The sequence below is a fragment of the Panthera leo genome, chromosome A2 (assembly GCF_018350215.1).
Source record: "Panthera leo isolate Ple1 chromosome A2, P.leo_Ple1_pat1.1, whole genome shotgun sequence".
In the NCBI taxonomy this organism is placed as follows: domain Eukaryota; kingdom Metazoa; phylum Chordata; class Mammalia; order Carnivora; family Felidae; genus Panthera; species Panthera leo.
The window spans coordinates 19,526,097-19,551,134 of record NC_056680.1 but is presented as its reverse complement, the minus strand read 5'-3'; the positions used below and the strand labels follow the sequence as shown (position 1 = coordinate 19,551,134).

At 35.6% G+C, this 25,038-nt stretch overlaps 1 protein-coding gene across 4 annotated transcripts in view; it reads right to left on the bottom strand.

Annotated features, from left to right (window-relative positions):
- Positions 1-25,038, bottom strand: part of DOCK3 (dedicator of cytokinesis 3) — a 595,846-nt gene that overhangs the window by 444,167 nt on the left and 126,641 nt on the right. The window contains exons 1-2 of one of the 4 annotated variants that reach the window (XM_042929501.1): positions 5,113-5,200; positions 4,947-5,025 (exon numbers count right to left, since the gene is read on the bottom strand). In XM_042929501.1, coding sequence (XP_042785435.1) covers positions 4,947-4,967 — 21 coding nt within the window. In that variant the 5' untranslated portion in view covers positions 4,968-5,025; positions 5,113-5,200. Of the gene's footprint in view, positions 1-4,946; positions 5,026-5,112; positions 5,201-8,968; positions 9,010-25,038 lie in introns of those variants that run through there. The other 3 variants (XM_042929498.1, XM_042929500.1, XM_042929499.1) reach the window with 3 other exon arrangements.

Here is a 25,038-nt window from a genome sequence, read left to right as displayed (position 1 = left end):
GGTCTCAGGGTCCATGAGTTCAAGCCCCACATGGACATGGAGCCTACTTAAAAAAAGAAAAGAATTAAACTTTCTTTAAAAGAAGATGACAAAATTCAGATCAATAAATTCAACAACACAACTTCAAAATTCTGGAAAAGAAAACACAAAAAATTACTAGGTATGAGAAAATATAAACCATAATCAGAAGAAAAAGTAATCAATAAAAATAGACCAAAAATGATATACAATGGTAACTAGCAGAAAGGAAGTTAAAAATAACTATTAAAGTTTCCTCAAGAATTTAAAAGAAACCATGAACATAATGAAAGTGGAATAAATATACAAAATGGAACAAAATGGAAATAATAGAGCTGAAAAACACATCTAAGTGAAAACTTCATTCAAGGTATTTAATGGAAGATTAAATACTGTGGAAGAAAGAGCAGCACACTTGAAGACCTAGTATTAAAACCACGCAAATAAAGGAACATAGTTGAGGGAAAGCCTAAAAAATTAAACAGCAGTTAAAAAAAAACAAAAAACTGTGAGATAATATAAAACAGTGTAAGTTTTTATTTAAATTCCAGTTAATTGGGGTGCCTGAGTGGCTCAATTGGTTGAACATCTGATGTAGGCTCAGATCATGATCTCACAGTTCGTGAGTTCGAGCCCCACATCGGGTTGCTGTTGTCAGCGCAGAGCCCACTTCTGATCTTCTGCTCCCCTGTCTCTCTGTCCCTCCCTGCTTGCACTCTCACTCTCAAAAATAAATAAAACAGGGGCGCCTGGGTGGCGCCGTCGGTTAAGCGTCCGACTTCAGCCAGGTCACAATCTCGCGGTCCGTGAGTTCGAGCCCCGCGTCAGGCTCTGGGCTGATGGCTCGGAGCCTGGAGCCTGTTTCCGATTCTGTGTCTCCCTCTCTCTCTGCCCCTCCCCCGTTCATGCTCTGTCTCTCTCTGTCCCAAAAATAAATAAAAAACGTTGAAAAAAAAAATTAAAAAAAAAAATAAATAAATAAAACATTTAAAAATTTTTTTCAATTTAAATTCCAGTTAGCTAACATACAGTGTAATATAAGTTTCAGATGTAGAATTTAGTGATTCATCACTTACATACAACACCCAGTACTCATCACAAGTGCCCTCCTTAATACCCATCACCTACTTAACCAATCCCCTTGCCCCTCTCCCCTCCAGCAACCTTCAGTTTGTTCTCTATAGTTGAGTCTGTTTTCTGGTTTGCCTCTCTTACTGTTTTTCCCCATCTGTGTCCACCTGTTTTGTTTCTTAAATTCCACATGTGAGTGAAATCATATGGTATTTGTCTTTCTCTGACTGACTTATTTTTGCTTAGCATAATTGCTCTATCCACATCATTGGAAAGGGCAAAATTTTATTATTTTATTTTTTTAATGTTTTTAATTTATTTTTATTTATTTTTGAGAGAGAGACAGAGTGTGTGTGTGTGTGTGTGTGTGTGTGTGTGTGTGTGTGTTTGTGTATGTGTGTGTAAGCAGGAGAGGGGCAGAAAGAGAGGGAGACACAGAATCTGAAGAGGCTCCAGGCTCTGAGCTGTCAGCACAGAGCCCAACATAGGGCTCAAACTAATGAACCCTAAGATCATGACCTGAGTTGAAGTTGCATGCTCAACCAACTGAGCCACCCAGGCACTTCCAAAAACACCTTTTAAAAATAAAAGTGAGTACTCTGAAAGTAAATAAAATGACTAGGATAATAGAAAGCAGAGATCTTTGAAATAATCGACCAAAAAATGTTTGAAGTCAAAAGTTGTTAATTTTTTTTCAAAAGATCAACAAAACAACAAAAATCTATGTAGATTTGATCAAGAAAAAGAGAGGGCACAAATTTCTAAAATCTGGAATGAAGGAGGGATTACCACTGAATATCTTACAGACATTAAAAAATAACTGGGGCACCTGGGTGGCTCAGTCGGTTGAGCATCTGACTTCAGCTCAGGTCATGATCTCACACTCCGTGAGTTCGAGCCCCGCACGTCAGGCTCTGTGCTAACAGCTCAGAGCCTGGAGCCTGCTTTAGATTCTGTGCCTCCCTCTCTCTCTGCCCCTCCCCTGCTCATGCTCTGTCTCTCTCTGTCTCAAAAATAAATAAAAACATTTAAAAAAAATGAAAAAAACAATAAATAGCTTGAATAACTATAACAAAAAAATCAAAAGTATTTTTGACAAATTTCCTACAAACTACAACTAACCCAACTGACAGAAAATGAATTTGACAAAGATACTAAAGACAGAACATTAGCTCTACCAAAACAAAAATAAACTTAAATGACAAATTAGCTTCCTCAAAATTAAAATCTACTCTTCAAACACAACAGTAAGAAAATAAAAAGGCCAGGTGCACCTGGGTGGCTCAGACAGTTAAGTATTTCAGCTCAGGTCATGATCTCATGGTTCCAGAGTTCCAGCTCTCTTTCTCTCTCTCTCTCTCTACCCCACCCCTGTGTGCTCGCTTGCTCTCTCTCTCTCTCAAAATAAATAAGCTTAAAAAAAAAAAAAGGCAAGCCACAAACTAGAAGAAATATTTACAAGGACTTGTATTCAGAATAAAGAATTCATATAACTCTATTTAAAAAAAAGACCCAGTAAAATGTAAGTGAAAGACATAAACAGATACTACACAGAAAAATGAGGCAACAGGTCAATAAACATTTGAAAAAATTTTTAACCTCTTGAGTCATCAGATAAATAAAAATTAAAATCAGAACAAGATACTGCTGGCCCATTCATTAGAATGGCTAAAATTTAAAAGACTAAAAATGAAAACTGTTGCTGAAACATGGACCAACTGAAACTCTCATATTTAAACTTAAATTTGTGGAGAGTTCTCACCATTAACTGGTAAGAATTGCTCACTGTGCCTAAACTATTTGGCACAAACAATATGGTTTACGCTAAATACGTGCTTTCCTTCTGGGAGTGCGGAATTTTGTTATGTACTAAGTAGAAGGTGCCTATATCACCAGTGACAATAAAAACTCTGGGCACCAGGTCTCAAACAAGCTTCTCTGGTTGGCAGCATTTCACATGTGTTGTTACAGTGTTGTTGGGGGAATTAGGTTTGTCCTGTGTGACTCCACTGGGAAAGGACTCTTGGAACCCTGTAGCTGATTTCTCCAGACTTTACTGCATGCATCTTTTTCCCTTTGCAGATTCCTCATAGAATACAAAAAGTAATTCATAGCTTTTGAGAGCAACTATATAATGAATCCGGTGGGTCTTCATAGCAAATCTTCAAACTTAAGGGTGGTCTTGAGGACTTCCAAACACAAGTAAGCCTTGCACAAAATACCACCTAGCCTTCATTCTTTTCAACTTCTACCACTTTCTCCCCACCTACAACAATACAAACACACTAATAATTAAGGCCCATTGATGGAGTATACTTAACATGCGGCTGTTAGATAAATTCCAGATCACATACACAAAATTCCAATGCTGAGTAACAACAATAAAAGTCATTTTAAAAAGGTTTTCAGTTAGAACTCTTACTGATGACAACTACAGTTTCCCTTCATTTAAAAATAACATCAGATAAGTTCTCAGGATTACTTCATATTTGACCAAGTCTGTATCAAAATTAACCACCACAGGTAGAAGTAAATTGAGAAACTGAAATGATAACTCTCAGAGTGAATGTGAAATCACATCTTCAGGGTTTGATGTAAAAAACCATTTAATGGTTTTTTTAAACGACTTTATTGAGGTATAGCTGATATATGACACACTGCTGATATACCACAAACTGCACACATGTGTAGAATTTGATGCTTTGGGCATATAGTACATATACAGTGAAACCATGGACACAATTAAAATAAAGAAATTTGCATCATCCCCAAAAGTTTTCTCTTATCTTTTCTGTAATCCATTCCTCTTTTCAACATTATTAGTAGGCAGCCACTAAACTGGTTTAAGGCATTATAAATTATCAGCATTTTCCAGAATTTTACATAAATCAAATGCAAAATGTTCATCAGACTTATCCACTCCCCAAACCAACAACCTTATACTCCCTAGAATCTACATCTACTTCCTTCCTTTCACCCATTACCTACTCACTAGACACTGGCTCTCTGCTACTATCAATCCTATTAAATGGGATTCTCTTTTTATTTTTAATATGAAATTTATTGTCAAATTGGTTTCCATACAACACCCAGTGCTCATCCCAACAGGTGCCCTCCTCAGTACCCATCTCCCACCCCCCATCAACCCTCAGTTTGTTCTCAGTTTTTAAGAGTCTCTTATGTTTTGGCTCCCTCTCTCTCTAACCTCTATTTTTTTTTTCTCTTCCCCTCCCCCATGGTCTTCTGTTAAGTTTCTCAGGATCCACATAAAGGGAGTCTCTTAAAAATCACCAATGGCCTTCTAATTGCAAAACACAATACCCCCTACTCAGTACATTCTACTACACTACTCCACAGTACTTGAAATCATTAATCACCATGTTCTAAAAAACAAAAAACACACTTCCTTCTCCTTAGCCAATTATAACCTCCATTTCTCAGTCTCTCTGTGCTAGTTCCTCTTTTTTGTCCTCTAAGGTGATCTCAAGTCTCTAAAGTCTCATTTGCAGCCCTATACTACCATAGCAGTAGTTGTTATAGCAACAGAAACAAACATTTATTGCACTGTTATCATGTGCTAATAAGCACTTTGTTAGGAGCTTCATATAAGTTCACTGATTCCTCATAACAATTCTATGAAGTAATAATGGTATCCCTATGTCAAATACACACAAAATTAGACAGAATAACATAATGAACCTACATGAACACATCACTCAGCTTTGATAAATACCAACATTTTGTCAATCTTGATTCATTAATCCCCACATACACATTTTTACCTAATGCAGTACGTTAGAGAGAATTTTAGAATTCATGCATAAATACTTCAATATGTATCTTTAACAGGTGCTTACTGTTTCTCCAATAAACTCCATTTTATAATTATGCTGTGTAGCAATGGTAGATACACTCCTCTGTTAAATGGCAGATTCCCTGTTGCCAGAGAGACAAAATCCAAATTCTTTAGCATTCCTTATATTCTCTGGCATATAAGAGTCTTCAAATATAGATCCAACCTACCTTTCCTGCTTTGGCATCCATCATTTTTCTGTACTATGCCCTTGCCAGTTTGGAGTATCTAACATTCCTTGAACATGCCTTGCAATTTCATGCCTCTATACCTCTGCTTTTATGATGTAAAACATTCTATAAGGCCTTGTGGCTATCTGGCAGAATTCTATGTATCTAGTTGACAGTTATTACATAAAAGCTAATTACAAAATGGGAAATATAAACTTTCTAGAATTTCATTCTTTTCCTCATGAGCATATATTTTATTTAAAAACACAAAATTATCAAATATCTGTTGTCCTTTTCTTAATTTTATCTAACTCTCTTATTTTTTAATTCTTTATGTATGCTCTTAAGAAAGCTAATATTTTGGCAAGCCTAACAATTATGTAACATGACATTTCACCAAAAGATATTATGTCTCAAAAACTTTTGATTTCTAAAATTATAAAGCCTAAATAAGTTTTACCCTGGAGTGTATGATGCAAAAATAAAGCCTTCAAAAAATGCAAAAGACAAAACCTATCATTCTTAAGATCACTGGGCATAAAATTTAGTAGTTTATTTTTCCTACATAGTATCCTCTTAAAATGTAAAACTTCAATATATAGTCACAAAAATATGTAACTTAAAGCATATTTTATAATCATCCCAGTTTTTATTTTCCTTTTTTTAATGTTTATTTATTTTTGAGAGAGAGTATACACACGCACAACATGCAAGCATGCACAAGCAGGGGAGGGGCAGAGAGAAAGAAAGAGAGAATCCCAAGGAGGCTCTGCTCTGTCAGCACAGTGTCCGACACAGGGCTCGATCTCATGAACCATGAGATCATGACCTGGCTGAAATCAAGAGTCAGACGCCTAATCCACTGAGCCACACAGGTGCTCCTCATCCCAGTTTTTCTTTAAGAATGTAGTATCTTACTACAAAGTATTCATGAAGAACAAAACAATTAAGCTTTGAGAGTTTTATAAACTGTTTTATAGAAAGAAATGTTTTACTACTTATTAATACTTCTGAATGCTATATTTGCTATCTAGTTCAGATATTATTTTATTCAGGCTATTATGAGTTTTATTATAAGTCAAACGCAACTCAAGACATAATAATAAGTCACCTTTTAATTTTCTTTAAACATGAACAGCTATAAAAAACCTACTGAAATTTTTACTTATTGTGATTATATTAATTATATATATATAATTAATATAAAATAAAATTATATATATAATTAAACAGAATTATATATATAAAAGATATATAGAAATGCATTTTTATCACTTTAAGTGTGTAGAATCATTAAATGATTATATTTTACAAATAATAAAGAATTTTCACCATGGTTCCACAAAATATCATTGCCCCATGAAATGGTTTTCTCTATCTTTATTCCCAGTTGTTAAATTTTTAAAGTTTAAGAATACAAACACACGCTACTCAAAGGCATACAGTTATTTTATTAATAAATGCTACAATAATCTAAGACGCTAGAATGAAGTTGGTATTACCAAAACACACAATTTCAGAAGTCATTAGTCAAAAATAAAGACATTAAGAGAGTCTGATCAGACAAAAAATGAGCTCTAATGCTTAAGATTAGTTTAATTTGGTTTCTTCATTTTGATTGGCTTATGAAATCATTCCTAAGATTAATCACAAGGTAGTCTCTCCTACAGTCTCTAAACACCTTTGTTGCAGGAAATTTAGAAAATAGGTATGAGATTCTGAGCACCTTTCCTTAACTCTAAAACAGAATTCTGATTATCTGCTAGAGAAGTCATATGGAGAAGCCTTGAGACTATATGGAAAGTCTAGCTACATCAGTGATCTGGCTGAGGAGAGCCTTCCAGCCATCCTTGTCAGGATGCCAGACATGTGAATAGACCCTCTTGGACACCACAGCCAGCTGATCCTCCAGATGATTATAGCCATATAACTAAGTGTCCAGGTGGCCCCAGTCAAGGTACAAAATAATGAGAGTTAAAATGGTGATTAAATTAATCCACTAAATTTTAATACACTTTGTTATACAGTAGTAGATATTTTAATGGTGTCATAGTTCATGTCTCACTCAACAAGGTTTCAAAGCCATACACTGTTCATCAATTGTTGTTTTAATTACAAACATACTATAATTTGAATGACTATCATCTCCACAATGATCCTCAAACACTAGTATTGGAAACAAGGTGATGGGGTGGCCAAGGTCACAAATATTACCTATAATAAATAAAAAGTATATAATATCACAAATTACAACTTTCCAATAATTTATGAAATTTCTCATCTAGTCAAATTCTAAATTTTTGGTAATTTTAAATCAAGACAAATACATAAAATACAGAAATTATTTTCACAAAAGCATTACTGTTGAGTAGTGGTAGAGAAGGGACTTTGGCAATGTCTACATTTTTCACTGCCACAACTTCAAGGGGGGAAATGTTGCTGACATTTAGTGAGTAGGAGTCATATATGCTGCCAAGTATATTATAATGCACAAGACCGCCCCCCACAATGAAGAATTATCTGGCCCAAAATGTGAACAGTGCCAAGGGTAAGATGCCCTGGCTGCAAGGAATTAAAATTTGAAGATACTGTCTTCTTATAATCATTAAAAACTAATAAAAACTAATAAAATGAATGATCTTACTGGAAAAGTTGATGATTAGAACTCTGAACAATTTTCTTTCTTAATAAAAATAGTATATGATCATTTTGATTATTTATCTGTACAAAAAAATAGCAAAATACGTTAAACATTAAGCTACAGAAATATATAAAAGCTTCTAATATTAATGATATGAAAGAGTGAGGAGAAAGCAGTTTTTGCAAATGCATTCCTGAAGAACAATGTTCCTAAATGTATTATAACTGCCAACTAAAATATATTTTGTTTGATCAAATTAATATTAACTGGAAACAGAATAAATACATAAAATCTATTCATAAGAAGTCTTGTTTAAATTTATATTTTAACAAGAATATCATCATCAACAAAGACATCTAATTGAACATTATTTGAAAGTTTTTTCTATTTTGTATTTTAGAAATAAACTTATCTAAATCCCATGGATCCACAGGACTAGGACTATGAATAAGTCTTTACTTTTTGTCAAATCTCTACAAAAAGTCTCTACTTTTTGAAGGAAAAAAATATTACGTGTCCTAATGGGCTTTTTCAAAATAAACTTTGCAGCTATGATCATACATGCATTTTCTGTCCTTTAAAAAAAAATAAGGGGCGCCTGGGTGGCTCAGTTGGTTAAGCGGCTGACTTCGGCTCAGGTCATGATCTCGCTGTCCGTGAGTTTGAGCCCCGCGTCGGGCTCTGTGCTGACAGCTCAGAGCCTGGAGCCTGTTTCAGATTCTGTGTCTCCCTCTCGCTGACCCTCCCCTGTTCATGCTCTGTCTCTCTCTGTCTCAAAAATAAATAAAATGTTTAAAAAAATTAAAAAAAAAATAATAAAACATTTTAAGGCACCTGAGTGGCTCAGTCGGTTAAACATCCGACTCTCGATTTCAGCTCAGGTCATGATCTCATGGTTTGTGGGTTCGAGCCCCACATCAGGCTCTGTGCTGACAGTGCAGAGCCTGCTTGGGATTCTCTGTCTCCCTCTCTCTGTCCCTCCCCAGCTTGCATGCGCACTCTCTCACTCTCTCATAAATAAATAAACATTAAAAAAGAAAGAAACATTTTAATACTGCTGACACACAGCAGCGTCTGATATAGTTCTGTAAAGGAAAGGATGAGCGCGCCTACTGTAAAAGATTAAAAGATGCGCAGGTAAGAATTGTTTTTATATCCAACAAACATACTAGTTAGGTTCCTATATTAGAAAAAGTAACAATGAACTTATCATACCTTTACATTTGGCTTCTTTGTTGAAACTCCTCTGTACCAACCTAAAACAAAGCATACAAAGGAAATTAACATCATATTGTTGTCATTTCCTATAAGACACACCATATGAGAATTTTTAGGGAAAAAATTAACGCAAAACTTGCCAAGATAGGTACAAGTATGGTGGATTTATTAGGAGTAGTTTACTCTAAAAGGAACAGTCTTACAATAAACACATTTCCAATTTTCTTCAAAAGGCAAAACTTTCAACTGAATAAAACACAAAAAATTTTAAAAGACCTCAAAGGACCTGTACTTCAACTCTATGAACATTTCTTGGTTTTCTAGATGCTGATGTTGACGTCTGTGCTTCATTTATTCCCTCTCAGCATTCATACACAGCAATACACAGCAATAATAATGAAAGTTTCCATTACACAGTAAAAACAATTTTCAGAGAAAGGAAATATTACCAAATTTTCTCAATTCTAATCTATTATTTTAGAGTTTTGTTATAGTTTTTCTTCTTGGGTTTAAAAAGGAAAATCTCCATTATTTAAAAGCAGATGTTTTCTGAAGATTTTTGCTTCTAAGCCTGCATAGAGTTTCTTTGATTTCCTTGGGGAAATATCCTTTCAATTTAGATCCTAATAAACAGTCTCTTTTTAGTAATATATATTCATTTCCTACTCATATTTATTAGTTATCTTTGCCTTCAGAATAACAGTATTTGATATCTATAATCTCAAAAAATCAACGTCCTTCCCTCTTTGCTATCCCAAATATTGTACTCTTATAAAATATTTTCTAGTAAATGGAAACTGAATGATTATACAGGGACAGAGGAAAAAGCAGATCATATAATTTTATGTCCTTTAAAAATAACAATTGAAAGACATCAAAAGCACTTATGAAAACTTTTTTTAGAGAACTAAGCATATTGATAAATCTCACATACAAATAAAACTTTTTGAGAATGATTTCTCCATAGGCTTTGAGCTATCATTGCAGAAAATGTTCAAGTCTTTTCTTCTTGTATATACCAATGCCATTGCCCTTTTGAACTGGACAATAGGTGATGAATTCTCTCTTGTACTGTATAAAACCAATGACTTGAAAAGCAATAGTAAAACTCAGCTTTGCATCAAAAAAAAAGGTGGGGGGGGATCTCCAATGAGTGGTATCTAAAGGAGGAAGATGAAGGAAAAGAAATTATTGATAATAGCTAATAATAAGTGAGAGTTTATTGTTCTTAATTCCATGTACTGTAATTGAGAGATTGTTCCATGTATTAACCTTTAAATCTCACAACAAAGCTATGAGGAAAGTAATCAACTTTCCTGAAATCTTAACAAACAATAAAAGAAGAAATATCCTTGTTTATGTTTAGTTTAGCTGAGATAATAAATTCAGGAAACTCAATTTATACCTTGAGAGTTTCAATATCTTCATTTATTAATACTTGTTATAATATCTTAAGAAACAGAACAGAGAATGGTATCAGCAAGAATGGCAGAGTAAGGATCTCCAAAAAGCCTCTCCTCAATAAAAGCAGTTAGAATCCTGGCAAAAACTTTCAAATTCAAATTGTATAGAACTCTGGAAGTAAACATTTAGTTTTGTTGACTGTTACCTTCGCTGTTCAGAAGGTTTATATTGATGAGGTCCCAATAGTTCATTTTTGCTTTTATTTCCCTTGCCGCTGGAGAAATATCTAGTAAGAAGTTGCTGCAGCTGAGGTCAAAGAGGTTGCTGCCTGTTTTCTCCTCTAGGATTTTGATAGTTTCCCATCTCACATTTAGGTCTTTCATCCATTTTGAATTTATTTTTGTGTATGGTGTAAGAAAGGGGTCCAGTTTCATTCTTCTGCACGTCACTTTTCAGTTTTTCCAACACCATTTGCTGAAGAGACTGTCTTCATCCCCCGCCATTGGATACTCTTTCCTGCTTTGTCAAAGATTAGTTGGCCATTTGTTTGTATGTCCATTTCTGGGTTCTCTATTCTATTCCATTGATTTATATGTATGTGTTTGTACCAATACCATACTGTCTTGATGACTACAGCTTTGAAATACAGTTTAAAGTCCAGAATTGTGATACCTCCAGCTTTGGTTTTCTTTTTCAACGTTACATTGGCTATCCGGGGTCTTTTCTGGTTCCATACAAACTTTAGGATTGTTTGTTCTAGCTCTATGAAGAATGCTGGTGTTATCCTGGATAGGGACTGCATTAAATGTATAGATTGCTTTGGGTAGTACAGACATTTTAAAAATATTTGTTCTTCCAAACCATGAGCATGGAATGTTATTCCATTTCTTTGTGTCATCTTCAATTTCTTTCATAGGCTTTCTACAGTTTTCAGCATACAGATCTTTTACCTCTTTGGTTAGGTTTATTCCTAGGTATCTTACAGTTTTTAGTGCAAATGTAAATGGGATCAATTCCTTGATTTCTCTTTCTGCTGCTTCATTATTAGTGTATAGAATTGCAACTGATTTCTGTACATTGATTTTATATCCTGTGACTTTGTTGAATTCGCATATCTAACAGTTTACTTGAAATAATCCAAACAGTATTTATTCAAGAAACTTGAATCTTGGTAAGAACAAAGACTTTTTAAAATTCCCCTATCCCATATCCTCCCTGCAGCCTTGTGTTAGGCTTGAAAACCAAAACCCCTACTGAGGGTTGATGGGGGGTGGGAGGGTGGGGAGGGTGGGTGATGGGTATTAAAGAGGGCACCTTTTGGGATGAGCACTGGGTGCTGTATGGAAACCAATTTGACAATAAATTTCATATACTGAAAAAAAAAAAAGAAAACCAAAACCCCATATTAGTGATGGAAATCAGAAAACTAACAGCCCTGAAAAGGACAAAACGGGAAATCAAGAAGACCAAAATAAATTAAGAGGTTTACCATGTTTATGAATTGTAAAACTCAGTTTTGTTAAGGTGTCAATTAACCCTAAATTGGTCTGTAGATTCAATGCAATGCCAATCAAAATCCCAGCAAAAATTTTTACAGCTATTATTTCTAAAATTTAGGCAACTGACCACTAGCATAGCCAAAATAATTTTGAAAAGGTATAAAAAATGTGAATGACTCATGCTGCCTAATTTCAAGACTTAAGATAAACCTACCTTAATAAATATAGTATGGTACTGGCTAAAGAACAGATACACAGATCAATGAAATACACTGGAAAACCCAGAAATAAATGCACACATAAATGAACAATTGATTTCCAACAAAGGTGCAAAAGTACTTCAATGGAGAAATAAGTTTTTTTTAAACAAATGGTGGTGAAATAATTGGACATAAGTATACCAAAGGAAAAAAAAAACAATAAAACGAAAAAAATCTGCTACCCATACCTTGTACTATAAACAAAATTACCTCAAAATGTATCATATAGTTAGATGTAAAAGTGTAAAACTGGTACAACAGGAGAACATTTTTGTGACCTTGGGTTAGACAAAGATTTCTTAAGCATACTCTATAAAAGAATTAATAATGTAATCCTCATAAAAGTTTTAAGCTTTTGCTCTTCTAAGAGTTAAAAAGACTCTTAAAAAACAGTTAAAATCTTCATGATATAAACTTGAAAATTATTTCTTGGATATTACACCAAAAGCACAAGCAACAAAGTAAAAATAGATAAACCGGACTACATCAAAACTTAAAACTTCTGTGCATGATAAGACAACCTACTGCCAGTAAACATCTCAGCAAATTGTTTTTGGATATTGACAAACTGATTCCAAAGTTTATATGAAAAGGTAACATACTTGGAATAGGTAACATGTAACATAATCTAACGTAAGGAGAGTTAAAAAGATGGAAGCCGACACTACCTGACTTCAAAACTATTATAAAGCTACAGTAATCAAGACAGTTCAGTATTAGAGAAAGAACAAACAGATCAACAGAACAGAGAGCACAAAAGTACACCCACATAAATATAATCAACTGATCTTTGACAAAGGAACAAAGGTGATACAATGGAGAAAAGGTAGTCTTTTCAACAAAGAGTGCTGGGACAACTGGACATCATCATAAAAAAATGAATTTAGACACAGACCTTACACCCTTCGCAAAAATTAAATCAAAACGGATCAAAGATCTAAATGTAAAGTACAATCTTTAAAACTCCAGAGGGGCACCCTAGGGGGCTCAGTATTTGAGTGTCCAACTTTTGATTTTGGCTCAGGTCATGATCTCATGGTTGTGGAATGGAGTCCCAGAGTCCCATGTCAGGCTCTGTGCTGAATGTGGAGCCTGCTTGAGATTCTCACGCGTGCTCCCTCTCTCTCTCTCTCAAAATAAAATTTAAAAACTCTAGAGTTTTCTGGATAACATAAGAGAAAATCTAAATTACCTGTGTATGCCAACGACCTTTTGGATTCTACACCCAATGCATGATCCATGAAAGAAAGAATCAAGCTAGACTTCATTAAAATGAAACTATTGCTCTACAAAAACACTCTCAAGGAAATTTGAAGACAAGCCACAGGCCAGGAGAAAATATTTATAAAAGACATATCAGATATAAATCTGTTACTAAAATATTCAAAAAATTCTTAAAACTTAACAAAAAACACTCAATTACAAAATGGGCAGAAGTGCCTGGGTAGCTCAGTCAGTTAAGCCTCTGGCTCTTGATTTTGGCTCAGGTCATGATCTCATGGTTTGTGAGATCGAGTCCCACGTCAGGCTCTGTGCTGACAGCGTGGAGCCTGCTTGGGATTCTCTCTCTCTCTCTCTCTCTCTCTCTCTCTCTCTCTCTCTCCCCCCCCCCCTCAAAATTAATAAATAATTTGTTTTTAAATGTTCAGAAGATGGTGCAGGGAGAACTGGACAGCAACATGCAGAAGAATGAAACTAGACCACTTTCTTACACCATTAACAAAAATAAACTCAAAATGGATGAAGAAATGGGCAGAAGACATGAATAGACATTTTTCCAAAGAAGACATCCAGATGGCCAACAGGCACAGGAAAAGATGCTCAATGTCACTCCTCATCAGGGAAATACAAATCAAAACCACACTCAGATACCACTTCACGCCAGTCAGAGTGGCTAAAATGAGCAAATCAGGAGACTATAGATGCTGGTGAGGATGTGGAGAAACAGGAACCCTCTTGCACTGCTGGTGGGAATGCAAACTGGTGCAGCTGCTCTGGAAAACAGCATGGAGGTTCCTCAAAAAATTAAAAATAGACCTACCCTATGACCCAGCAATAGCACTGCTAGGAATTTACCCAAGGGATACAGGAGTGCTGATGCATAGGGGCACTTGGACCCCAATGTTTACAGTAGCACTTTCAACAACAGCCAAATTATGGAAAGAGCCTAAATGCCCATCAACTGATGAATGGATAAAGAAGCTGTGGTTTATATATACAATGGAGTACTATGTAGCAATGAGAAAGAATGAAATATGGCCTTTTGTAGCAACGTGGATGGAACTGGAGAGTGTTATGCTAAGTGAAATAAGTCATACAGAAAAAGACAGATACCATATGTTTTCACTCTTATGTGGATCCTGAGAAACTTAACAGAAGACCAGGGGGGAGGGGAGGGGGAAAGAAAGTTACAGAGAGGGAAGGAGCCAAACCATAAGAGACTCTTAAAAACTGAGAATAAACTGAGGGTTGATAAGGGGTGGGAAGGAGGGGAAAGTGGGTGATGGGAACTGAGGAGGGCACCTGTTGGTATGAGCACTGGGTATTGTATGGAAACCAATTTGCCAAAAAATTTCATATTAAAAAAAAATGTTCAAAAGACCTGAACAGACACCTCCCCAAAGAAGATCTACAGGTATCAAAAAAGCTTATGAAAAGATGTTCAACATTATATGTGATTTGAGAATTATAAATTAAAATGAGATACTACACATACATATTATTAATGGCCAAAATCCAAATCACTGACACCACCACATGCTGATAAGGATGTGGAGCAATAGGAACTCTCATTCATTGCCAGTAGGAATCCAAAATGGTAAAGCCATTTTGTAAGGCAGTGTGGCAGTTTCTTAACAAAACTAAATACACTCTTACCATATGATTCATCAGTCTGACTCCAAGGTATTTACTCAAATGAGTTGAACATTTATGTCCACAAAAAAAACCTGCACCAAATGTTTATAACAGCTGGAAGCAACCAAGTTATCATTCAGTAAGTGAATGGATAAATAAACTGTGGTACATCCAGACACTGGTATATTATTCAGCAATAAAAAGAAATGGGCTATCAAACCACAAAAAGAAATGGAAGAACTTTAAATGCATACTACTAAATGAGAAAAGGAAATCTGAAAAATTCACATACTATATGAGTCCAACTACATGACATCCTGTAAAAAGCAAAACCATGGAAACAGTAAAAAGATCAGTGGTTGTCAAGGGTTGGAGGGAAGGAGGGATAGATAAATAGGTGGAGAGAATTTTTAGGCCAGTGAAACTATTCTGTGTGATACTATAAGGGTGGGTACATGTCATTTTATACATTTATCCAAACCAACAGAATGAAGACTAAGAGTGAACCCTGATGTAAACTATGTATTTGGGGTGATAATAATGTGTTGATGTAGGCTCATTGATTGTAACAAATGTACACCACTCTGGTGTGGATGTTGATAGTGTGAGAGGCTGTGCATGTGTAAGAGCAGAGGTTATATGGGAATTCTCAGTACTTTCTTCTCAGTTTTGTTGGTAGCCTAAAACTACACTAAAAAATAAAGTCTATTTTTTAATGCACTTACTATATGACCCACCAATCCCACCAATATGAAAAAAAAAGTCCATGCTAAAATATATATACAATGTTTAAAACAACCTTATTCATAATCTTCAAAAATAAAGCAATTCAAATATCTATCAACTGCTATATGGATAAATAAAATGTGGCTTGAATCTATACAATGAAATACTACTCAGAAAAAGCAAGCCACAGATCAACATGAATGAATTTTGAATGCATTATGCTAAGTGAAAAAAAAGCCAGGCACAACAGGCTATGTAATATATGATTCCAGTTATATAACATTCTAGAAAACACAAAACTAGAGGACCAGAAAATACATCAGGGCTGCCAGGGCTGGGGGGAAGGGCATTGGAAGGGAGGTTGCCTACAGGGAGCCTGATATTACATATGGGGGTGACAAAAATATTCTGTATCTTAACTGTGGTGATGGTTATAGGGTTATACATTTATCAAAATTCATAGACAAGTACTCCAAAAGGGTGACATTTGTTGCACATAAGTTATACCACAATAACCTGACTAAAATAAATACATATACATACACACACACACACACACACACACTCACATGCACCAGGATAACATTTCACATCTACCACATTGGTTAACACTTTATTTTAAATTCTAACAAAAGCAGATATTGGCAAGAGCATGTAGAGAAATCAGATCCTGCTAGCGAGGGTGATAATAAATGGTCCTCGCTTTCAAAAACAATGCAGTATTTGTTATATGCATACTGTATGACACTGAAATTCTACTTCTGTATATTATCCCTTAAACACTACCACTGAAATGGGGATATTACTGCATTTTAGAGAAATTTCTAGAAATTGGCAAGGGGGGTCTGAGTTGCCAGAGAAGACATTAAAAATATTTATGCTTTCCAAATTCAAAGATTCTTAGAAGAAAATACAGATGAAAATCTTCATGACCTTGTGTTAAACACTGGTTTAATGCACAAGCAACAGAAAAAAAAATAAATGAATTCAGCTACATCAAAATTAAAAGTTTTATTCCCCAAAGGACATTAAAAAAATACAATCCACAGAATGGGCAAAAATATTTGTATATCATATACCTAATAAAAGACCAGTATCCAGAATATACAAAGAACTCTTGCAACTAAATAAAAAGATAGGGGCGCCTGCATGGCTCAGTTGGTTAAGTGTCCGACTCTTGATTTCGGCTTAGGCCATGATCTCAACAGTTCATGAATTCGGATCCCACATCAGGCTCTACACTGTCACCTGGAGCCTCCTTCGGATTCTCTCTCCCTCTCTCTCTCTCTGCCCCTCCCTGCTCACTCTCTATTTCTCTCTCAAGATAAACACTTTTTTAAAAATGAAAAGATAAATCATTTTTTTCAACAGGCAAAAGGATTTAAATAAACATTTCTCCAAAGAAGACACACAAATGACTAATAAAAAAATCAAAAGAAGTTCAACATCATTAGTTATTAAAGAAATACAAATCAAAACCATAGTGAGATACCATTTCTCTCCCAATAAACTGGCTACAATAACAAACACAGACAATAACAAGTATTGACAAAGATATGGAGATATTGGAACATTCAAACATTACTGATAGGTTGTAAAATGGTGCAGACACTTTAGAAAACAGTTTGCCAGGGGCATCGGGTGGCTCAGTCAGTTAAGTGTCTGACTTTAGCTCAGGTCATGATCTCACAGTTCATGGGTTCAAGCCCCATGTTGGGTTCTGTGCTGACAGCTCAGAGCCTGGAGCCTGCTTCAGATTCTGTGTCTCTTTCTCTCTCTGCCCCTCCCCTGCTCATGCTCTGTCTCTTAAAAATAAATGTTAAAAAAAAAGTTTTTTAAAGAAAACAGTTTGGGGATGAGCACTGGGTGTTGTATGGAAACCAATTTGACAATAAATTTCATATTTTAAAAAAATCAAAATAAGAACTACCATACAATGTAGCAATTCCTTTGGTAGATAAATAAATAGGAATATTATTATTGGTTAAAAAAATAATAAAGAAAGAAATAAAACAGTTTGTTAGTTCCTCACAATGTTTAAGACAGAACTACCGTATGACCTGACAATTCCACTCTTAAGTATATACTCAAATAAATTTTAAATGGGTATTCAAACAACTATCTGCACACAAGTGTTCACAGCAGCAGTATTCACAACAGCCAAAAGGTAAAAATAACCCAAATGTCTGTCAACTGATGAATGGATAAATAAAATATGGCATACGCATACAACGCATTACTACTTAACCATAAAAAGCAATCAAGTTCTGACACATGCTTCAACATAGATGAACCATGAACACACAAATTGAATAATTACATTTATATGAAATGTCCAGAATAGGCTAATCCACAAAGTAGATTAGTGGTTGCCAAGGGGTGGGGGAGTATCTGCTAATGGAAATGGGGTTTCTTTCTCAAGTGATAAAACTATTTTAAAATTAGTCAGTGGTGATAGCTGCACAATTCTGTACCATGAAAACAGTGAACTGTACATTTTTTTAAATTTTATTTTAGATGCAAAGAGATCACAAGTCGGGGAGAGAGCTGGAGGGGGAGAGAGAGAGCGAGAGCGAGAGAGAGAGAGAGAGAGAATGAATCTTAAGCAGGCTCCATGCCCAGCATGGAGCCCAACTCAGGGCTCAATCCCACAACCCTGGCTCATGGCCTGAGCCAAAATCCACAGTCAGATGCTCAACCAACTAGGCCACCAGGTGCCCTGTGAACTGTACATTTTTAAAGCGTGAATTTTATGGTATGTGAATTCTATCTCAATAAACCTATTATAAAGGGATAAAAAGGCAGGCTAGTACTAGGTCTGAAAAGGTTGAGAATTATATCCTTAGAGAATTTTCTATACATATGCACTAGGAGACTTTTACAGGAATGCTCTGTTGCCTTTAATATATTACACACAGTATCAAAGTACTGGTCATCCTTCCATACTTTCTCATATTTCACAAATTCTTGAGGCTACCTTGTTAAATCTTATGACAGGTCATTTTTTATCTGACTGCAATGCCATTCATGTTAACATCTCCCTTGTACTACTCAAAGAAAAACTATTAAGGAGTTACAGAATCCAAATGCTTCAATATAATTACACAGATGTTTTGGTGCACATGACTATATGTCACTTTTTTAAGGTTTTTATAAAATGACAATGAGAGAATAATTAGGATAAAGCACCACCTCAAGACTTCAAGTAAACACTTGATCAGGTAACATGTTTACAAAGGTCAATGATTTCTCATCCAGTAAATCCTCAAAATATTGCTTATCAAAAGTGGTTTCCTTATTAATTAAATATATATATATTATACTGCAATACAAACTCTTGCTTCTCATTGGGAGGTGGGGAGGAAAGAAGACAGTAAGACTTAGACCAGTTTTGCTGAATACTAAGCAACTTCAAAAATACATTATCACCTCCATGGGATGCTACCATTGTGAGGGTCATGAGAACTGTGCTCAATGAATTTCAGGCATCACCTTTTCTTAAAACCAAAACACTGCTACAAATTTTGGTAAATGTGCCCATTCTATACAAGATTTAGAACTGAAGAGAGTGAAGAAAGCATAAGAAGAAAGAAAAGAGAGAAGAAAGAGAACTCAATCGTTTTGTCTTTTACATATAGAACAAAAAAGTTCATAACTTCTCAGATAAAGAATCAAAAAGAAAACAACTCAAATATTTCTAAAACCATTAAGAATCAACAGGAAAGAGATGTTTTTAATTAGCTAACACAATAAAGCATATTTTAAATGTCTGTTTTTCTATTACAAGAACCCTGGACAATCTAGCTATAATCCTTCCTTTCATTTTCCTCATTTATCTTTGACTACCAAGATTTCACAATGCTGAGACACAAAGTAAAACCCCCTTGGTCATATTGCCTGACTCCTCATCAATCTCACTGTCATCATATGTATTTAAGTGAAGAGTATATCAGAGTCTTTCCCATCTTAAGTCAATGTCTGATGGCTTGATCACTATTAGGAACTTAAGATTCAGACATATTTTTATACTCTAACACTTTCAGGTTTAAGTTTTTATGGAATATTGAATGAAGAAAGGAAGGCATTATTACAACATTCAATATTATAATTTACTACAAAGACTGCTGCTTTCAGAGAATCAATTATCATGTATATCTTTGACTTAAATCATAGTATCATGATTGAATTTAAAGAAATGCTAAACAAGTATTGCCTTCAGAAACCCCAGATCTTCCTTTCCTCAGTAACTGGTTGCAACTCTCTAACTTCTAAGGTAGGGACATGTTATTCACAGGACTGTTGTGAAAAACACAGAATTCTTCACTTTACCCAAATGTCTGGTGATGAAACTTTACAATGCAAGAACTACTAGGAAAAGTTTGAGTACTGTCTTCAAATTCCAAAAGTAAAGTATAACTCCTTGAGCATGTTATTCCTCTGTCAAACTGTCTAATGTCATCCCATCTCAAAGTAAAATCCAAAGTCCTTACTACAGCCTCTGCTGACCTCATTTCCCACTACTCTCTCTGCTCCTTCCCAACCAACCTCTCTACTACAGTCACACCAGTCTCCCTGCAATTCCTTCAACTCACTAAGCAAGCTCTCACACTTCAGTCCTTTATACTTTTTGCATGTATGCCTAGACTGCTCTTCTCTCAGAAAACCATAGGATTGGGGCGCCTGGGTGGCTCAGTCGGTTAAGCGTCCGACTTCAGCTCAGGTCACGATCTCGCGGTCCGCGAGTTCGAGCCCCGCGTCGGGCTCTGGGCTGATGGCTCAGAGCCTGGAGCCTGCTTCCGATTCTGTGTCTCCCTCTCTCTCTGCCCCTCCCCCATTCATGCTGTGTCTCTCTCTGTCTCAAAAATAAATAAAACGTTAAAAAAAATTAAAAAAAAAAAGAAAACCATAGGATTGCTTCCTCACTTCCACATATTCCCCCTTCCAAATGTTCTCTTCTCAGAAAGACCTTCTATGATTATCCTATATAAATACATAGCAGAAGCCTCCCACCCCACCCCAATGCACATAGTCTATTTCCTTCTTCCTATTTTATCCTTCTTTATTCTTCTCAATGAGAACAGGGACTTCATTTCATTCTTTTACAGCTGAGCTCCAAGAGATAGAAGTGTGTGCTTCACACCTCCATTAGGTACTCAAATATTTGGGAAATACAAGAAAGAGTGAATCTGTAATATAAGGGGTGATAATACCTACCTGGCAAGTTTGTTGATAAAATTAGCACTGATACATGTAAAGTGCCTTGCACAATGGCTGACACACTGTAGTAATTCAGTTGTGGGGTGGGTGCAGGGTGTGACAGAGAAATAACATACACTAAAAAACTCTGTTTGCTAAGTACTATCAAGTGGAGACTTTATGGGGGAGACTAGGCTTCTGAAATAAAATAACTGCAGCCTGAAGTTTCTTAATGCTACTCATTCTAAGAAACATTAGGGGACCAAAACTACGAACTCCTAAACAGCTCTCGTAAATCATTTTTGGAAAAGTTGGGATGTAAATTAAAAGAAAAAATACTCTTACCCAATTAACAAAGGTCAAATTAGCGCACGAGCTAACATCTGTATCTTCCCTTCTTACCAGCAAAAGGTTGATACACTCTTACAGAGAAGATTTACTACTTGCAACAGAAAGTACAATCACTGAACACAAAATCAGAGTAAACGAGTATAAAGAGCCTCCACACCCATGGAAAGTGAATAACTCTTCCAGCAAAATAAGAATTTTTTTTTTACCATATAATCTGTCCGTAATTAGTGATCACTGATAGAATCTAAACTACTTGCCTAACAAATATGACTTTAATCACAATTTATTTATTGTTAAAAAGCCACCAGTGAGGGGCGCGTTTGTGGCTCAGTTGTTTAAGCATCCAACTTCGGCTCAGGTCCTGATCTCAGGGTTCATGAGTTTGAGCCCTGAATCGGGCTCTGCACTGCCAGTGTGGAGTCTGCCTAGGATTCTCTGTCTCCCCCTGTCTCTCTTTGCCCCTCCCCCCCAAATAAACTTTTTTTTTAAAGCCACCAGTGAATCTCTCATGCTTATAACTCTGTTTCAACTTTCACTCATAATTCACATTCATACAAAGTACTATCTAGAGCTTTCCATCTAATGGCCGTCCTGTTTGTGACTTAAACTAAGACTTCTACCCAAACCCACCAGATGAAGATAGTACTTTAGGAATATGAGAGCTAAAATAAACCAAAACGTCTCTTTTGATTTAATATCCTAAAACATAGACTGGCCTAAGAGAAAAGGCTTATTTTCTTTGTCTATATAGTTTATTACATAGTTTTAATATATAATTTATTACTAGGTGTATGTGTAGTTTTCCATGAAAAGCCAAACTAGGTTTCCTTAAGCTAGATTTACAAAAAGTCTTTATATCACAATAGCCAAATTATGGAAAGAGCCTAAATGTCCATCAACTGATGAATGGATAAAGAAGATGTGGTTTATATATTCAATGAAATACTACTTGGCAATGAGAAAGAATGAAATCATGCCATTTGCAGCAACATGGATGGAACTGGAGGGTATTATGCTAAGTGAAATAAGTCAGTCAGAGAAAGACAGATATCATATGCTTTCACTCATATGTGGATCTTGAGAAACTTAACAGAAGACCATGGGGGAAGGGAAGGGGAAAAAAATAGTTACAAACAGAGAGGGAGAGAGATAAATCACAAGAGACTCTTAATACAGAGAACAAACTGAGGATGGACAGGGGTTGAGGCAGGGCACTTGTTGGGATGAGCACTGGGTGTTGTATGTAAGCCAATCTGACAATAAATTATATTTTAAAAAGTCTTTATATCGGGGCGCCTGGGTGGCGCAGTCGGTTAAGCGTCCGACTTCAGCCAGGTCACGATCTCGCGGTCCGTGAGTTCGAGCCCCGCGTCAGGCTCTGGGCTGATGGCTCGGAGCCTGGAGCCTGTTTCCGATTCTGTGTCTCCCTCTCTCTCTGCCCCTCCCCCGTTCATGCTCTGTCTCTCTCTGTCCCAAAAATAAATAAAAAACGTTGAAAAAAAAAATTAAAAAAAAAAAATAAAAAATAAACAATAAAAAAAAAAAGTCTTTATATCAACCTCATCAACACAAGAAATAAGAGTCACTACTGAGAAAAGTTCTCTGCTGGAAAGAGACAGGAAAAGAACTAACAACAAGTAAACAAAATAAAATGCAGGCTATAATCCCACTTAAAAAAATCAATGCAAATCATAATCTCATATTTAAAAAAAAAACTTACTTATAAAGGTCCACAAGATGGAAAATGACAAACAATAGAAAAGTAAAGTGGAAAAATAACACTAAAACGAAAGACTCTAGGATATTAAGCGGACACTGAAAAATCAGATTTGATTTTAGTAACCTGATGAAAGCTTGTAGTGACACTGTGGCACAAATATCTCAAAAAATTATTTGCTTATGGAGTTCACATTCCTCCAAACTTGGCCTCATTTGATATAGAAACAGTCCCAACCTGTAAACTTCTTTCACCCAGATATCATAATCCTAGTATAGATCACTGAAAAAGTGACATATGTGCATTTCATCAACTTAAACATCACTGACTATATTTACTAAAAATGGAAAATCATGTAAAATAAATTATAAAATTATATACTAGTGAAATTAGAAAATTTAATAATGTATACCTAAACTTTTACATTAAAAATACCATACCATGATACCAATGTCATGTCAATATCATTTTGTAAAATGTGATTAAAAATTAAGGTAACAAATGAAACTAAATTTCTAGCAGAAATGTAGTGCTACATCCTATTTCATACTGAAATCACTAGGGATTTTAGAATTTAAAAGGTATTCAAAGTGTAGTCTACTTAAGCAATTGGTCCACAAAGGAGATGAAAAAAAATATAGAAAATTGATTTTTTTTTAAATATAACCACATTAGACTGAAGAGCAAGAAGCAAATTATAAATTTTAGAAAGACAGCTAAGGATTCACTATACATTCAAAGACAGCAGAACTCAGGAAAGCATTATACTGTTTAAAGGTAATTACTGTACAAAGAGAAGAAACTGAGAATACTAGATAATTGTCACAGAAGTAGGGAAGAAGCACAGTACTGTGTATGAGTCCTTATTGCCAATAAGTGCTAAGTACTTACTATGTGAATGAAATGAGATAGGTGTGTCAGAATGGCTAAAATTAACAATTCAGGAAACAACAGATATAGGTAGGTGAGGATGTAGAGAAAGGGGAACTCTTTTGCACTGTTGGTGGGAATGCTAACTGGTATAGCCACTATGGAGAACAGTATGGAGGCTCCTCAAAAAAATTAAAAATAGAACTAACCTAACATCCATCAATTGCACTACTATTTATCCAAAGGTTACAAAAAATGCATATGCACCCTGTTGTTTTTAGCAGCACTATCAACAATAGCCAAATTATAAAAAGAGCCCAGATGTCCATTGACTGATGAGTGGATAAAGAAGATGTGGTATATACATATAATGGAATACTACTCGGCAATCAAAAAATGAAATCTTGCCATTTGCAACAATACGGATAGAACTACAGTGTATTATGCTAAGAGAAATAAGTGAGTTAAAACAAATATCATGTGATTTCACTCATATGTGGAATTTAAGAAACACAACAGATAAACATGAAGGAAAAATAAGATAAAAACAGAGAGGGAGGCAAACCATAAGAAACTCTTAAATACAGAAGAGAAACTGAGGGTTGTTGGAGGGGAGGTAGATGGAGGGAAGGGCTAAATGGGTGATGGGCATTAAGGGGGGCACTGGTTGGAATGAGCACTGGGTGTTTAAGTGACGGGTTCTACTCCTGAAACCAATACTATACTGTATGTTAACTAACTTTAATTTAAATAAAGAAATTTAAATAATTTTTAAAAAAGGAAACGAGAGGGGTGCCTGGGTAGCTCAGTCGGTTGAGCAACTGACTTCAGCTCAGATCATGATCTCACGGTTTGTGAGTTCGAGCCCCGCATCGAGCTCTGTGCTGACAGCTCAGAGCCTGGAGCCTGCTTCTGATTCTGTGTCTCCCTCTCTCTCTGCCCCTACCCCACTCATGCTCTGTCTCTGTCTCAGAAATAAATAAACATTTAAAAAAAAAAAAAAGGAAATGAGAAGGGTGCCTAGGTGGCTCAGTCAGTTAAGCGTCCGACTTCAGCTCAGGTCTTGTGGTTTGTGCGTTCGAGCCCCCACTCACACTCTGTCTGTCTGTCTGTCTCTCTCTCTCTCTCTTCTCTCAAAAATAAACATAAAAAAAAAGGAAATGAGATAGGTGCAAAAATTAACATTTG